The sequence below is a fragment of the Barbatula barbatula genome (genome assembly GCF_947034865.1).
Source record: "Barbatula barbatula genome assembly, chromosome: 16".
In the NCBI taxonomy this organism is placed as follows: Eukaryota; Metazoa; Chordata; class Actinopteri; order Cypriniformes; family Nemacheilidae; genus Barbatula; species Barbatula barbatula.
Window position 1 is genome coordinate 14815172 of NC_136779.1, and position 19207 is coordinate 14834378.

General features: G+C 37.0%; 1 protein-coding gene across 2 annotated transcripts in view; it reads left to right on the top strand.

The window, feature by feature from the left end:
• The window catches only part of abcc3 (ATP-binding cassette, sub-family C (CFTR/MRP), member 3), a 53899-nt gene continuing 34692 nt past the window's right edge, over window positions 1-19207 (top strand). For both annotated transcript variants that reach the window (XM_079476829.1, XM_079476828.1), the window contains exon 1: window positions 1-314. In XM_079476829.1, coding sequence (XP_079332955.1) covers window positions 279-314 — 36 coding nt within the window. In that variant the 5' untranslated portion in view covers window positions 1-278. The remainder of the gene's footprint in view (window positions 315-19207) is intronic.

The window sequence follows — 19207 nt, forward strand, 5'->3', positions numbered from 1 at the left end:
AGAAATGGGCGGACTCTCGTGCCATGACAACCTCTGAGTGACTTGTCCCTACTCTATACTGTACCGAGGGGGTAAGTAGTTTTTGAACGTCATACTGGGGAGGAGGGTTAGGAACCGGGCTGTTTATCTGCCTGTCCGTCGGTGCTGTTATATAGTTTGTTCATGTCAGTTATGTGCGTGTGGCCGTGCGTTTGATTTGTATGCAAGAACAAAAGAGCAGCAACGAAAAGAGCCACATCCTCTCGGCGTAAGGAAGAGACCCATTGAAGAGGACGGCAATGGAGCACTTGTGCGGGTCCGAACTTCCATTCTGGGTAAGTTTGACCAGTTTTTACCTATCAAAAAGAGCCTCTACGTCATATGCTTTGATGGGGTTAGCTGTGTATAAAAGGTTATGAAGATTTTCTAGCACCGTTGCCTTGACACCTCATTAAACTGCATCAACCGAGCGAACCCTCTTATGCTACGAGGTGGTTACGCAAATGTATAAGTAGGCTATTACTTAATGTTAAAAAGATTGGGGGCGCTTTCGTGCAAATCATAATATAGACATTATTTACTTTTGTGAATTCACTGCTCGGTTTGTCAAAGTTACAGCAAGTCCTAAGTTGAATAGCAGCTAAATTGTAGCGTTGCATCGCAAATTTGTTACATTGTCGCGTTTCAGGTGTGACTTCCATTTACACATGAGCAGAGTACGCATCTTCTCAAACCGCTGTGACAGTGTCGTGCTCACCGGTGTTAATGCATGTCTGAATGGTCCAGTCTGTACGCCACAGGTCCTGGAGAGGAATGTAGTATCTTGTTTACGAGGTTATTCGAGGTAAAGTCATCCTTGTGCTTGGCCTAGTTACAGGGGACAAAGCGAGGCTTATTCTCGTGGTAGACTACAAGTACAGTCGGTCAACATCACAGACCGTCACATTAGGCTATAGGTTAAGACGAAATGCAAATTGTTGGATTTCTTCCTTGTTACTTTGTTGACACCAGTAGCTTTGAAATATAGGTCATGCCTTTATTTTGGTTTCTAAAGGGTAAAGAACAACAAAGCAAATTATTGTTATGGTTTAATCTATAAATATACTGTATAATGCAATCAAATGCATGCTGGCTGGAAAAAGCAATTGTCAGTTTCATCTTTTATGAGGGTCTTAAGTGTTTTATCTGTAATACTTCATATGAACTTGGTACCATAACAAACATTAACTCCTTCCTGATTTGTTTCAGAAGACTTACTACACATTTAGGTCTGTCTTATATAGACTCAACGTACGTCTCACTCCTATATAGATTCAAATGTACACCTCAGTTTTTAAAATCACGTGTGATTCAGTGTAGCTTAATTTCTCAGGTTTAACACAAAACAGATCTAGTCATGACAATGTTGAAGCTCAACTCTTCACTTTTTAGACCTACATGGTCTTTTTATGCAAATGCATTGACTTGAGTATGAAGTCTGCACAGCTGATGATGCAATGTATTTGACTGTCAATGTATTTGCCTAATCTTTTTGTTGTGGTAGTTGTTCTGTTCCTCGGAGCTGACCACGTATAGCTCATGTTGTTTGCCATCAAAGAAAAACATGCACATTTGTGGCATCTGCATGTAATCATTTACATGATGTGAATGGGCTCCTGTCATATTATAGTTCAAGCCTTGAGCAATGTACATTTTACATTTATCAATGAAATTAAGAACAAAGATGCTGTCACTATCATTTAAGTTGTGTCTACTATACTGCAAAGATGAGTAAAGCTCTTTCTGCAGAATCAGATGATGACATGATGTAATCACTTACCGCAACGTATGTTACTCAAGGGTTTGCTAACCACAAAGCTCTCTTCATATTTCTTTGATACATCCAAAGAATTTGATGAATCCAGAAAATAGCAAGTAATGTGTCATGGTGTCCATGGAACCGAATCCAATTGCACGTGGAGGTAAGGGAAAAACAATAGCTTTTATATATACATACACATGTATGCAAATATTTCAGAAAAATAGAAAAACTAATAAACATTTACAAATTTACGAATAATGGTAAATATGTAAACAAAACTTTAATATAATATTATAATATAATAAAATTTGTCTACGTGTATATGTTTATAACTACAAAATTAATATGCACAGTAGGCTATACATATATTATGTAAACTTTTATTATGGATGCGATTAATCACGATAAATCGTTGGACAGCCCTAATGTGTACGTTAGGTCTTTACATTATATTATATGTGATCCTGGATCATCTTAAGTTGCAAGGGAACATTTTAGATTAAAGCCAAAATACATTGTATAATAACACAATAATTGATTTTTCTTTTATGCCAAAAGTCATTAGGATATTAAGTAAAGATCATGTTCCATGAAGATATTTTGTAAATTTCTTACCGTTAACATATAAAAACTTCATTGTTGTAAGTAAATGGCCTGCTACAGTGCCTCTGATTAATAACTTCAAAGGCTATTTTCTCAATATTTAGATTTTTTTGCACTCTCAGATTCCAGAGTTTTAGTATTCCAGTATCTCCGCCGTTTATTGTCATACATCCTAACAACCCATACACCAATAGAAAGTTGTATTATTCAGCTTTCAGATTATGTAAATCTAAAATTTCGAAAAATTGACCCATAAGGCTGCTTTTGTTGTCCAGGGTCACACATTTTACATTATGTACATTATAATGCTATACATTAGTTTAATCCATAAAGCATAATTCAGTTATATCAAAATCAAGCATGTTTAGATTAAAGGGTCCTGGTTGTGCTTTCTGTTATTGAAACATGTAGACTCTAATGTATTAGAGCTTAGCTTGTCTCGAAACATAAAGATCTGGAAAGTGAAAAGGTTCAGACGACGCTGTCTGGCTGAGTTGAGCTCATTTTATTCTGGTCACTCAGATTTAGATTAGCTTGCTCAAAAGCCATAGGGCATGTAAGGTAACCGCCAGATTGTTCTGCATCTGTCTCCGACTGCAGCCGAGAATGTGTGTATCACCATGCTTCTCAAAATATATAATTGAAGATGTTTTTATTAACAAGACACATTTCTTTTACACTCTTTGTTTATCAATTTCCCAGGGTATCTTTTGCTCTAAATTCATCCCCCTTGTATGTAGCACATGCTGCCTGTGTCCTTGGATGCCTTCGTTCTTTCCGGCAACGATGTGCTGCTCTATATATGAAGCAGGGCAAAACCACAAAGGAAAACATTTTCTATTAACTGTAGTGTAAGTTTTTTATACCAGAGGACTATTGCATTTTTTACTTAAAGGGCTAGTTCACTTGTAAATGAAAATCCTCTTTCTTCTGTAGAATGCAAAAGAAGATATTTTGAATAATGTTGGTAACCGAACAACGATGGACCAAATTGACTTTCATTGTTTGAACACAAAACCACTGAGACATTTCTCTAAATATCTCCATTTGTGTTGCACCGAAGAAATATTCACAGACTTTAAATTTAAAATAAAGGACAAAAGAACAATTTTTGGTGAACTATTCCCTATTACTGATTTCATGGTTCATATTTAGGTGAAATTCCTCTCAAAGCAAATACAGTCATTGCAAACTACTTACTTCAGAACATGCCACAGTTCCTATGTTGAGATCAGTGGGAATTAGTTGTGGTGTCCCAATTTCAAATGAGCCCAGAGTTCCTAATCCATTAGGGATTACCACCGAATCTTTAATACTGAATGTTACTATAAAGAGAGCTAAAGCAATTATTGGCATGTGTGAATTGTCAGGTAAGGTACCGGGGCATAACATGTTTTTGCTACATTGGCATGAACTGTTTTGTTTTAAATCCTACTTCTCCCTGTTTGTTTGCCAGACAATTCCTAGACTACATTGTCGGCCTGCTGAATTTTGACAGCATTGTTTTATGACCATCGAATTTGTCTGTTTTGGTCCTGAGTTAATGCGGATTGAGGTTTGTTTTAGGGCATTTTGGGTAACACTTGCATTGATCTGAGAGGCAGTATTGTAATGTTCTTGGATTGTCACAGATTTGGGATCTCTGCTTTTCTTAAGAATGTTGTAAGAGTTTAAGAGTTTTGTCTTTCTTAACTCATAATGTTATTATTGACAATACATTTTCATGGAATTACTTCTGACAACACAATAGCATAATTTCACTTATTCACTTATTATAAGTGTATTTATGTCATAATTACTGTTCTCGATTTCAATGTGTAAAACGTCGGAGGTTTACGGTATAAACTCATGAGCGTTGATGTTTTAAAATTTCGTGATTGGACACGGGCCTGAACAGGACACGAAACAAAACGTGATTGGTTACTTTACCTTGTCAGTCATAGGGACTCTTGGGTGGTCCTTGGCGTTTGAAAGAGGCCATGGTTCCCAGACCTTCAGATTACACCTGTCTAGGTGAGTCCTTAAATGAAGCCGTTTAGGAACTGCTGACAATAAAGCAGAAACCACTAGGCATTCACACACATTGTGGTGGGAAAATCTTGTAATCTAAATTTATCTTGCAGTTTCACTTCTTCATTAAAATGATCAGAATTCCCCCATCATGTGGGGATGGCTAATCTTCCGTGCTGATTTGGTGTCTTATGACATCTTGGAAAGGAAACATAATACTATGTTAGGAAAACAAAAATCGGTCCTTGTGTCACGCGTCCTCTTGCAGTCAGCTTGATTTGCTTGTCACTGTTTCATTGGGAATGCATGTTTAGTTTAATTTGATAATCCTGTATGAAAATCTGACTTGTTGGATATTACCAATTATACAGTTGGTGTTTAAAGTGATTGCATCAGTATTTCCTCTGTGAAGAAATAAAGTGCTGGAGTCTTATTAAAATGAGTTATTTCAGTATCATAGTAATCATACAGTGCTTTTATGTTGGTTTCAAGATAGTTAATCAATTTTTAAGCTTTAGAGTAACACCCGCAGATTGCATTTTTACGTAATATTCTTTACACTATGAAGAATGTAATTGAATGTAGGATTTTATGTGGAAAACAGTAAACTATGCAACCAGAAGTTATACTTGATGAACAAACGAATAACTACAGCGCCCCTAAGGAGAAATTGCTATTATTTTCTTGCCTAGATCACAATGATCTAAAAACATTAATAAACATCTAAATCAACAACATGCATGCTAGACCCTATACCTACAAATCTACTGAAAGAGATGTTCCCAGAAATTATAGATCCTCTTCTTAGCATTAACTCATCTCTGACACTAGGACATGTGCCTAAAGCATATAAGGTGGCTGTTATTAGGCCTCTTGTCAAAAAGAACTAGTTAATTACAGACCTATATCAAATATACCTTTCATATCTAAAGTCCTGGAAAAAGTAGTCTCAACTCAATTATGTTCCTTCCTCCAAAGGAATGACATCAATGAAGATTTCCAGTCTGAATTTAGAGCACATCACAATACAGATACTGCTTAACTATTGACGCATGTTCCATAAAACCCTGATCTTCAGCAAAGAATCTTGCATGGTTTAGCTCCTCACTACATGAGTGAACTTCTCTTGTATTACAGTCCGTCATGTGCACTACGCTCTCAGGTGTCAGGTCAGTTGGTAATACCTAGGATTTCAAAATCAAGTGCAGGCGGCAGATCCTTTTCCTATCTAGCGCCTAAATTTTGAACAGTCTTCCCTGCACTGTCTGGGAGGCAGACACACTCTGTCAGTTTAAATCTAGACTAAAGACGCATCATTTTAATCTTGCATACACTACACTATCATAATATAAATATCCCGAAGGCTTAGGCTGCACTAGTTAGATCAACCGGAAACAGGAACACTTCCAATAACAACTGATGCATTTGTTGCATCAAGGAGTTCAGTACTCTAGTCTCAGCCAGTCTTGTCTCATTGTTCCAAGGTTACTAGAGCGGGCAGGACGCAGTCCAAGGTTACCAGAACAGGCTGGACGGAGTCGAAGGTTACCAGAGTGGGCAGGACGCAGTCCAAGGTTACCAGAACAGGCTGGACGGAGTCGAAGGTTACTAGAGTGGGCAGGACGCAGTCCATGCCCAGACCTGACAAAAGCTGTAATGATAGAGCTGGATAAAGAAGGACGCGGTGACTTGACACGTCTTCACTACAAAATTTCAGCCGATATTAGATTATTAATGATAATTTTAAATCTAATTTATTTTTATTTTGCCTTGTTATGCAAGCACTGTTGAGCTTGTGCAGAGTCTACAGCTTTTGCTAGAAGGGAACTGAACCGCCCTGGTTAGGCCTGGTTTCCCTCTGAGGTTTTTTTTCTCCTCCAATGGAGTTTTGGGTTCCTCGCCACCGTTTGCATACTGTTTTGCACTGTTTGCTTGACCGGAGGGCTGCTATAATTGTATAGTTTTATGTAATAAACACTGCATTTAGGAATTTATAGTCTGTCTGATATTTGACCTGTGTTTTGACTTGCATAACCTTTTAAGTTTTATTATAGTCAATATGTTTTCTTGTACAGCTGCTTTGTAACAATCGCTAAAAAGCGCTATATAAATAAAGACTGGCGATTACACACGCCCGGGAACAGAAACTGTCATTACAGCAAATAAATGTAAATAATATGAGGCGTATTAGTAGTTGACGGAATAGATGATGTCGATACGTTTTTGCACGTTTGTCACTGAAAAATAATTTTCACATTTAATTAAGATTAAGAAAAAATGTAAAAGCTTAACCCTCAGAGAGAACTGCGTAAAGCAGTTAAAGCACAAACAAAAGATAAAGGCTACAACATTTAATATGTTGGCAGCTTAACCAATAGGATTAAACACACGTCATAATGTAAAATTATGGCTATAGCACTACAATACGTTTCATGAAGTCTTTTATTCCCACTATACAGTATAGTGTGCCATGATGGACCTTACACTCCTTATTATTTACAGAATATAACTCAAGTATAGTTTTATCAGCCTGGTCAATATAGGATAAATTATGTTTTGTCCTTCAGCCAGTGTTTTACGTTGGGGTGTACCTGTAGCACGTCTGACAGCATGATAAATGAGTTACATTTGCGAGCTAATTATTAACCCCACTTTCTTACAAACTGATGTTTGAGGTTTTTGAAATCAGTGTATAACATTGTGATATTGGCCTGACATTTTCTAATGTATATACAGAACGATAGTATATCAAAGCAAATGATGATAAGCAGCATGTCGCAGCATGGCACTGCAGTACAATCTCAGGGGCAGATGTTTTTCGACCTTACTTAGACCCTTTGAAATAAACAGTCAAATTTTAAATTGGGAAATGTCCCCTTAACATGTGACATGAACGCTTGTGCTGAGTCTTCTCTTCTCACATGCTCGCGGGTTTACTCTGCTGTCAAATATTTATGAACTGCTCCATCCTTAATTATTACACGGCTCTTTGGAATGCTTGATTCCTATTGTCCAGTAGTGACATATGAAAGTGCGTAATTCCCAGATACCAACCTCTCAAAACATTTTAGAGGTTTTTTTACTTATTAAATATAAATATGTCTTTTAATAATACATATGATTTTATATTTACAAACGATTAAACCAAATTGCCTTTTCAGGACATTTGAACGTAGTTTCTTACCAAATATCTGGCTGTTATCACAATATAAGCCTCTTCAGTGTGATACAAGACCCTACGCTTCGCGTTCTGCAATAACAACCTTATCCCTTAAATAAAAGTGTCTGGAAATATAATTAAAGCGGCAATCCGCGATAATTTTGGAGTAAATATATTTAGAAATAAATTGAGTAAATACATAGACGGATCAGAGTTCTTAACTTTTTTATTGTCTTATCTTACCCTGACTCACAACGGTAAGCTTATAATGATGATTTATAATTTATTTCAATATATCACATCCATAAACACAGGATGTGATGTTTAAAGTTTATCACCTGTGCGTGTGCATGGCGTTGCAGTGGCACTGCTCATATGTTCATTCTTATAACAGTCGCTTGGAATGTATATCATCATCTAGATTGCTGTGTTTAAAAGCGATCATCTGGCATCATGTTAACATCTTAATATATTAAATTCTGACGCTGATTACATCTGGGGAATCTTCTGTTGTTGATAACAATGTAACCAAGCTCTCCAGAGAGCTAAAGTGACAGCTTTGTGCTAAAGCAAAATATAATATCGACAGGGATTTTGAGAGTTGGCTCCGACATCTGAAAGGATTGCATTAACAGGCAAGACATCACTATCGTGATTGATTTTACGGCAGACACAGTATGTTATTTGTTCAGACGACATGTTTCAGATATATTACTTGTAGGACGGTAAGAGGGTATTTTCCATGTTATTTTGAGTTTTTGTCTACATCAGGTGCGACGCAATATCAAACGCTTGATTCTATAAAGAGATGTTTTTAAACGTTTCGCATTATATGTGGTATAGACACGTCACTTGTTACGCTGTCACGTTGATGTACAGATGTGCTCTGATACGGTGTGAGCAGTCAGTCATTCAGTACTGAGATCGGATTCATCCGCGTAGAGCAGAAGTGCCAAAGCACAACCCACGTAAAGAAAATAACTATATATATAATTGTCATTTTATATTTCAAACTGAGATGGCGACAAAGAGGCCAAAGTTAAGGACTGCAGCTTTAAACTGATGCTGAATTAAAATCTACCACATCTGTGATTAAAGCTGTGCAATGAAAATCCTCATTTGTGATATCAACCGTATCCACTGCCGCCCCCTTATGTTGTGCCTTTATCCAGCCGCTCGTCTGTATTACATTACACTGGGGAAACAGCATCGACCTTTCCCCCTCTCCCTGCTCGGGCTCAGCGGGAATAGTTTGTGCTTGTCCGCCAGTATTGTCCAAACAGTATGTCAGTGGAAAGCTCATCGAGACCTGCTGAGACTCTTCACGCTTTGAGAATGTATTTGTTGTTACTTAGAGTAATAAATAACTACGACGAAATTAATTTCAAATTGTTATTTGACAATGATCAAACAGTATAAGGATTATTCTGCTTTTGCAATGTGGAAAAAAGCGAAGAACAGACCAGAGCTGAATACTTTTTGACTCTAAAACAAGAGACATAACAATAGCGATAATCTTCAACAGCAAAGGGAACCTTTGAAGTGCTCCATCAAAAAATCCTTGCCTTATTAGTTTGAAATGCAATGAGGTTCTCACACAACATACAGTGGAGTCTAAAGATTACTAGTGAAAATGCCTTTTTGCCATGATTTTCAGAATTATTTTCAGGAAACAAATAATTTGAAGAAATATACCTGTAAAAATATTCCAGCAACTGAATTGCCAGATTTAAAACATTAAATAACAAGTTAAAAACGACTTTTTGTAAAGTAAAACGACATGATGCTTGTACAATTGCAATATATTCTTGTTGCACAGGAGAATAAATATTAGTAGCACAAAGCCCAAACCCCCTTAATCATTTATCACAATGGATAAAACGAAAGATGGATGAATTTGCACACCTTACAATTTCCAACAGTCAAAGGATGTTAATCGTGAAGTATAACAGAAAAGCAATTGCATATCACTACTCTTGTCCACTTATTAGGGAATATCTAATGCGTTGGGTTAAGCATCGTTGTGGCATAATGATTAGAGAGCCAGACTTAAAAGTCAAAAGTTGCAAGTTAGATTCCCACGCTGGCAGTTTTCCAAGGTTTTATTATAGGTGACCCCCAATGGAAACTATTGCATACTATTCACATTTTTTTATTCTTTTAATAACTTAGACTTAAGGATTTTCATACTGACTGTAATCCTTATAAATGTCTTTCTGATCCTCAGCCTCCTTTTACAGTTTAGTATTGAAAGGCCTTTCACCAAATTACAATTGCCTTTCAGGATAGGCCGTTCCCACCTTTTAACATTTGGAAAGCCATGGCCTTTTAGCGTATACAGTCAAACCAAAAAAAAAGTATTTTTGAAATACATTTATTTAAAATGGATAGATTACATGAAATATTGGCCCAACGTTTCATTCTCTACCCCGTCACAGCAGACCTTTATCCTCTAAAGCAAATGAATGATCATGGTTAAGTGTGTACTGAAGTGCTAACAGGATTTTTTAAAGGGGTGGTGCCACGGTGTGTCATACATTCTGACTTCTTTACAATGTTATGTAATCTCATGCTTAACATGGTCAACTTGTCAAAAAACGAGTTGGATGTATTACGTTGTATTTCTGTGCTTGATACAATTTTTTGGAGAACATGAAAAATCGTTACGTAACAACTTTTCTTAGTCTCTTATTGGACAATTCTCTTGGAAAAGCATGCATCAACCATAGAGAGTCACTTTACATGTGTGTGAGTGAGAGAGAGAGTGAGATAGCGAGAGCGAGCTGGTTCCCACCGCTAAAAGATTCTGGACATGAACCGCACGCGGTAAGTGAAACTGATGTCTGTGTTTTCTTGGCAATGTGCGCACATGCTTAAGTTCCGCACAAACAAATTAGAGGTTCACTAAACAGCCTACACAAACAGCAATGTCAATAAATACATGTTAAATATACTGGAAGAAAACCATACACGTTAACTTAATTGTTACATACATCTCAACAAATCTAAAGAATACAGCCATGAGGAATATATATTTTAAATATCTTTAAAAAATACATCTAAACTATCTCTATATTTAATAGTGCTTATAGTTTTAGAAACTTAAATATTGTGAAAATGAATTTATATGTTTTTTAATTTAGCACTTTATACACCAATGCAGATTTTAATCTTTTGAGAAAAAAAACAGATTCTCAAAGTTGTTTCACGGTCAAAATCTTTAAGCTTCTTAACAGTTTCCATGGTGACTTGTGAAATCTGTGATCCACTGACAATGTCTTCATGTTGTTCCTGTGAGCCTGCGTTACCTCTAGGTAACTTGCAGGAGGTCGATTCAACTGACCCTTCAAATGTACCCAGAGTAAGCAAGGTTTGGGTTAATAAACCCAGAGTTCAGGGTTTAGATGAAGGTAAGTTAACCCTGCTTTCTGGAATACACCCCTCGACATCTTGTTCAGACACATGGCATCATGTTTTTATATAAAATAACAACAAATAAAAAAAATAAAAACCTTACTTGATCTGCTAGATATATTATAATGGTTAGATCTTCCATCAGCACACTGTTTCAAAATAAACATCAAAATCAACAAAAAATGTGTCACTGAACGAAAATCAAGCTTCTGCCATAGCCATCCCAGTTCCCTGATCTTGAACACTATAGAAAATCATTGGGATGAACTGAAGTCAAGACAATTTATATAGCGCTTTTAAAAAATGTTTTTGCTACAAAGCAGCTGTACATGAAACATGTTGACTATAAGCAAAACATATAGAGTTATACAAGTTAAAACAAAAAAGGTGAAAACACAGAAGACAGACACACATTTGAACACACATACATACAAAACACTCCAGACACAATATGGACACGTACCAAAAACACACACACAAGCGCACACAGACGGACCCGTACACACACACACACACGATAAACGACAGAAAAACACAGGTCAAATATTAAACAGACTATAAACTCCCATATGCAATAATATGAAGATAAGAGAGCACCAACATTTGAATGATCTTAAGAGATTCTGTATGAAGGAATGAATTTTTTCATTATGTGATATTACCCCACTTCAAATTGTTTTACTTTAATGACATTTTGGAATATTATAGATTTCTTTAAATAAAAGATCAAAAGGAGAAACCAGGCAGACAAGTGTGCCAATAATAGTGGAGGGCACTGTATATAACCACAGCAACCAAACAACAACAAAAAAAACTTTACAGATGTAAACAGGGGTATTTATCTACAGTCCTTGAAATCTTAGTTTGAGAAAATCATCCTGTTATGGAAATAGTATGACAAGAGTATGTGAGCTGAAATGCATGGAGAAGTTCTTATCTGATATAAGTTCAAGCTTATGAAACACAGACTGATGAAGCTGGGACCCGTTTCAAAAAGGAGGTTCAAGCAACACTGAGTTAAAATATGAACTCTGAGTTGGTTTACTCAGATAATCGCTACTCTGAGTTTTCTGTTTCAGAACAGCTGGTTTCAATGAGTTCAATCCACTCTGAGTAAGTTCACTCAAGGTTACGCGTGTTCATCGCGGCTTTAAAAAGCCATCATCAATTGAGCGAAGATAACACGATTCACCATGGCAACGCCACGTGACAAAAAGCGCTCTGTTTATTTCTCGCCAATAGAATAGGAGGCACTGTATATATATATATATATATATATATATATATATACATATATACCTACGATTTTTGTCATGTAGGTGCAATCCTTCTGCAATAAAAAGAACATGGCAGCAGCTAAAAATGAAATATAAAAACATCCTTCAGTCCGGTGAGTTTAAATGCTCTTGCTAGTAGGATGGGAAATGTTTGATATATTTAACAAACTGGCCTTGAAAGTTATGAGGACATGAGAACCGAGCACTGTGGCTGTAGAAGACAGAAAACTGGCCATGCTCGCCCCTGCTCCAGCTATGTGTAACGGAGGCCAGCTAGTGAAGAGCTGTGCAGTGTGTAAGCCTCACTCCCCGACCAACAGAGACGCTCTACTGACAGACGCTATAGAGACTGCGGTCTTTAGCCTCCTCGTTAGAGCGCCCGTCTCTCATTCGGACCGACGGCAGTTCGAAGCCCGCGCAGAACTGGGCAAGTGGGACCTTTTAAATGTGCACCCAATCACAATGGGAAATCCTAAAGGGTATTTGAATTATTATCTAATTCCAGAGGTGGCAGCAAGACCACATTTGATCAGCCTAATTCAGATAGACGTTCACCATTCACCTGCAATCCTATGAAACTCCTCTTTGATGGCTCTCAAAGGAAACTTATCACAAATGTATAAAAAGTGCGTGAGAGCGATGCACACTTTTCTTACTGCTCTACATACAGTTGCCTTGCTAACGTGTTCTGCATCCCCCGTGTTATATAGAAAGCTTCCAATAGCAAAGAAACGTAACAGAGAATCTGCTCAGATGTAAGAGCGCGACCACGACGAGTGAGGTTTGTGATGTAAGGATGAAGCAGAGTGTGGATATATTTAATGGACTGTAAAGAAAAACGGTATCGCTCAAATAAAGAATCCTCCGGATATGATAAAACATCCAAACGGGGCTTCACCATATATACTCTCCCGACGTAAATTTAACTCTCTCTGAATGAACGGACGTCTGTGTAACTTGTGCGCGATTAAGGAAAACGAATGAATAAACAAACGGCGAAGGCAATTTCAAAACCGCTCGCGCTTCTAAAAGGGGCGGAGATTGTAACAAACCTCGGGTTAGTGGAATAAAACCTCCTCCTGACCAGGTTAGGTTCACAGAGTAGGTTACTATGGTTACTCACTCTAAGTATAAGATACCTTGATTTCTGAAACGGGCTTGACTTACCCCGCGGTCACGGGTTTGATATACCTCGCGTTCTGAAACTGAAAACCCAGAGTATCCCGTTTTCTGGTGTTAACTAACACTGAGTTTGCACTTACCCTGCTTTCTGAAACGGGTCCCTGAAGATGGCCATCTTGAACACAGTATACTGATGAACAATTGAACATAAACCTACATATAGGATACAGCTAGATCTTAACAATCCTGGTGCCAAAGATCCTCATGGAGAAGTAGTGTTACAGCTCATAAATGGTAGTCACTAATCAGTAAAAGGAGACTTTACAAATGCTAGATGCAACAAAGAGTCCTTTCTACAACAGAAATACAAACCCAACATTAGTGAAACCAGTTAGCCAACCATATCAAACATACAACAAAAACATGTGCAGCAATTACAAATACAAAATCCATACCACCACAAATGTATTCTACATGAAACATAGAGAAACTAAAAATACTCCTTACTTTGATTGCGCTTAAAACCAAAGTTTCCCAATCAGGACTCATAGCAAATTGTGGTAAAGAAAAAGGAAATCCATGCTTCCTTTGCCCATCAATTCTCCCTTACTCTACTACCCAACTGTGCATATAGCACCTCTGGTGGTGGGTAGTAGCAGTACTCATTCAGAAAAAGCATTGCAACAGTTGAGCCTGTAACACAATAATAAAACTATGATGAGCATTCACCTTAGCTAATAACAAAAATGGTTTCCAATCCACAAACCAAAAACGGTAATATGATCCGAACCGTGAGTTTTTTTATCCATTGCACCACTACTATTTATGTAATTTATCATTATTATACACATTTTAAAAATCAATGAAAATACTGCAATATAAAACAGTAAAATTCCGTAAAGTTACTGTTTTTATTACAGTGTACAAAGGTACAAAATCTTTTCAACACAATCTCACTGCAAAAATGAAGCTATTTTACGATGTGGCTAAAATTGGCTAATTTGTATGAATTTGTACATTTTTGTAAGATTTGCTTTTGCACCAGTGACGTTAGGTTTAGGGTTGAGGGGCTTCAATTTAGCTTTTTTATGAATACCTGTGAGATCAGGTTGATTTTTTTACATTCCCAATTGAGGCCATTAGTGGTAAAGGAACGGCACACCACATGTATCATTGCCGTTGTAAGGAGAAATTTACTTTAGGTTTTTGGGATCTCTTGATACTTTGGCCCCTGTTAGACAGGGCTGGTCTTGTTTGATGGAGGAAATGCGTGTGCTGGGTGGCCTCACGGCATAAGATCTTAACACAAACATAATTTCAGGAAAATGTAAATATTACATTTATATTACCACAGACCTATAGATTCAATATTATAAATTTTGATTTTACTTTTTATCTTCCGGTAGTTCATCAAAGCTCTGCTTGTTCAGAACCGAGATTACACCAATATTATTTAGGAGCCTTCCTCAGGACTGCTTAGAGATTTCTCTTTTTTGTATATTGAAAACAGCTGTGTTAATATATTTTTCTCTTCGTTTCCAAAATATAACCATACATGGTAATGCTGCATAAACTGACTTTGAGCAACATTAAACATTTATGGAATGGGTTGAAGTATTAACTTTCAACAAAGAATGAACTTATCACTTCATTGTACATCAGCTCATTCAGTGATGCAGTATTTCATCCTGTTTTCTTTGTAAATGCACAGAATGTGTGTGTTAGGACTTCAGCCAGCAAAGTTTATCCTGTCTGGCTAGCGCTGGTCCCATAATGTTTACAGTACGTATGATGTCCAAAGTGTGAAAGCAGTCTTTCTCACGGGATGCTCACACAAAAATCTAGTTTGTGTGATTTTTTACTCACCCACATGAAGTTAAACGTCTTTGGAGCACAAGTGAAGATATTTAGGTGACATCCGAGAGATTTCCTGGCCCCATCATTGAGATCATGGTGTCAGTTTTTTCCAAGAACCAGAAAAGTACTAAAGACATCGTTAAATTGGTCCATCCGCGCATAGTGGCTTAGTTGAATAAAAGCGACGAGAATGCTTTTATGTGCGAAAAACGAACCAAATACCGACTTAAATCAATATTCAATATTCTCCTCTGTCTTGTCAGTGTATGGTGCGCGTTCTTCTTCTTGGACGAGAACACTTTTGCATATTAGGTTTATGGGGCTTGCCGCTATTGGACACCGGCGCTCTGAGTTGCAAGTGCTGTGTGTAATGCTAATTTTCCAGTTTTTTTATTAGTTGTTCATTTTAAGAGGCCTGTCTAATTTTTCTCTTGTATATTTATAATTGCTCTGTAAAAAGTCGTGTACGGTAATAACTTATTATCCGAATACTCGATTAACCGATGGAATCATTTATATAATAATCGATAGCTACAGCCCTACAATTATATTAATCAGTCTGCAATGTCGTGCAATGTTTCTACAGTCTCTTTTTTAAATGTTTGATCTCAAAAGTTTTTTGTCTTAAAGTCAAAGATTAAACTGGAATTTCTTCCAGTGTAGAAGTCAACTATTTATGGCTTAAACGCACTTACATAGTAGACAAAGCCCAGATGGAGCGCTTGCAGGAAGGAATGCTTTTAGATTTGCTTTGAGTGGACGGGGGACCCAAACTGCTGAATAGATGAGATTATAGTAGCGAAAGTTAAAAAGATCCACACCAATGTATATGACAAAACATAGAAACAATATAATCAGGATCACTTTCAGAGCCATTTTTTCCAGCTGATGAATCAGAAAATACTGACAGCCAATTAAAATCCCTTTCAATTTAAATGGCTCACATTTAAAATGTGAAACCGCAGCACGTGAGGTTAGAATACACACAACTTTATTGTCTGTTGCTGTGGACGCTAATATACTGTAGTTGTCAGGTATCTTTATAGTTGAATTCTCAGACTCTGTCTGCGTTATTATGAATGGAATGCTTGTGAACGGAATGCTTGTAATATGATATTAGTGCCTCCAGAGGTTGAAGGAAAGGTGACCAAGTAAACCCTGATGGAATGTTCCTCTTCTGGTTTGCTAGGTGTTCCTTAGTGGTGTTAGCATAAGTCGCTGAACATGATGAATAGAGGTAACACAGGAAAACACAGATTGAGATCTTATAAACTGGCCTTCCTGCAGCTTTGAAGGAAGTTAACACCACCCAGCTGGCATAGGCCTTGGGTTTCAGATGTAGTTTGGCACATGCAGACTGCTAATCCTTTTATATGTAAAATGCCTCACTTATACAAACATACATTTGGCAGATGCTTTTATCCACAGCAACTTACATTGCCAGATACTATACATTTGTGAAATCCCTGGGCTTGAAGCCATGAGCTTGGCTTTGCTAACACCATGCGATAACCACTGTGCTAGAGGAAAGTTCTGTGTCGTGTCTGCTCTTGTTTCCTTGTATAAAAATGGAAAACAAACGATTGTGCAGTATTTCAGCAAGTTTAGAAAGTCTTGGAACACAAAATACAATGGGGTACCAATGTTTGAAATTTGACAATGTTTTAATGACGTTTTCAAAACGGAAGTTTCATAATGTTAGTTTTTGACGTCATTCTATCATCTGGATGTTCTTTATGTTCAAAGTTACATGCAGTCCTTCGCTCTCGCTTGTTTTTGAATAATGTTTAAATGCATGTCTCCATGTTTGTACGTAGCAGTGTGCATCAGTGCATCACTCTCCCAGACTGAAAAAACCCACCCACGTTCAGACTGCTGACACATGTTGAAGTCAGGGCAGCTGTGTTTGTTTAACAGAGGGTGGGGACTTGTTTTCCTTTTACCTAGTCTCATGTAAACTTGTTAAACAACTAAAGCCCCCATTGACTTCCATTGTATGGAATTAATAAAACAACATAAATATAATGAAATATTTAAAACAACTAGCAAGTTATTTTCACCCTTAACAATCAAACTTTACTCTTTCCACATTCTCTCAGACCCTTTTGAAATGCATGTGTTGTTTTTCAGACCACTATGCACATGCAGCCTTCACTCTTGTCTGCACACAAACCGTAATATAGTTTTAACAGCTCACCCCTATAATAAAATCCACTTAACATTGTGTATGGTTCATAAAACAACGCTGTGCAGAACGGTTATGAACACACATTAAAGGCTGTAAATGTTAACGTTGAAAATACATTTTAGCCACTTTTTCTAAGCATTGCAATCCTTCAGAAGGAAATGCAGAGCTGAATGTGTGGCACACAACCAGAAATAGCACAATGTTTGGCCAAGTTTCTATTCACCTGTTATTCAAAGATAATAGAAAAAGCCATTGCTGGAGGCTGGTTTATTTATATATATTAGATATATTTGGTCGTGTTGCCTTTACAGAATATTTACGTACAATGAAATATAAAAAAGCATTTGGTAAAAGTGAGGAACAAGTTAAGTTCGGTTAAACCAGCTGTCGGATACAGTTATAGTATTAAGTGAAATAGTTTAATTGAGTAAATATGAATTCTGATGATAGTGAATCATGACTCACGATTTTGTTTCCTTTTTTCCGGGTTACATTAATATACAGCAATATGTTCTAACATTGGGGGACTTTGACAGAGATATCTAAAAAGGACACCTTGTGGGAATAAAATAGTAAAGCAATTACTTAATAGCAGGTAACATTTCATAGCTAAATATACAGTACAGTATTTGTTCGTTATATATTTATGGTTGGAAATTTACAAAACATCTTCTTGAAACTAGATCTTTACTTAATATCCTAATGATTTTTGGCATAACAAATCTATCATTTTAACCCATGTGATGTATTGTTGCCTATTGCTACAAATATACCCATGCAACCAATGTTTTTCTTTATACTACCCACACTTGTGGTCCAGGGTCACATATTCCCTTTTGTAGGTAAAAGGGGTTTTAACAACTACACACTTGTGGAAGAATTGTCATTTGAAATAACCTCGCCAGTTAACACAAGCAGCTCGACAAGTTTCAGTAGAGCTGATGTGATCCAACAGCCATCAGAATGGTGGCTTTGTTATTCAGGTGGTTTTTGCCTCCCACCACAGATTTGTGTCTCAATAGGCCTACCGCCCAAAATGGAGCAACGTATCGGAATCACGTTTTTGTTACACAGCTTGATGCATGAGATTGACACATAACCATGGTTAAATCGGCATAGTGGAGGGTGTCTTCCTTTTAAACCTCAGACCACATCCTATACAAAAGCGCTCAGCTGTGTTGTCTCCTGGGTTCTTGTTTGAAGGCTAATAAACAGTATGTCTGAAAGTTATTATCCTTATATTTTAAGGGAATATAAAACATTGAGTTCTTGCCTCAACTGTAAGAAAAATACGAAGTGCTAATCTGAAATGTGGTGGTACACTACTTTGTCAATATTCAATTCTTTGTTAACAAGCCTTGTTATCTTTCGAAAGTCTTGTTGTTTTAAAATGATTTGATTATATTTTATATAAGTTAGCATTAACAGAGAAACTTAAGTTTTTTTGGTAGCTGTTCTCTCAAGCGTTTCGCTAGTGTTGACCGATCTCTACAGAATAAAACTGGTTAAAGCCGGCACTTATTGAGGTGAAATGAGAAAAAAGTACACAAATACAGTTCATACCAGTGCTCTGTGATTTATAAGAACATAAGGCACCTCTCTAGAGATGTAAGTTATCTCTTTTATAGTGATGGTTACCACCTTGGTGTCACTACTGTGACCGAAGATGTTCACCAGAGGACTATTGTTTGTTAAAAGCTTAGTCATTACAAACAAACCTTTTATTCTCACAATTGCTGGATTTTGTTTTCTTGTTATTACTCAATATGTGTCAGCAACATTTGACAAACAATGAT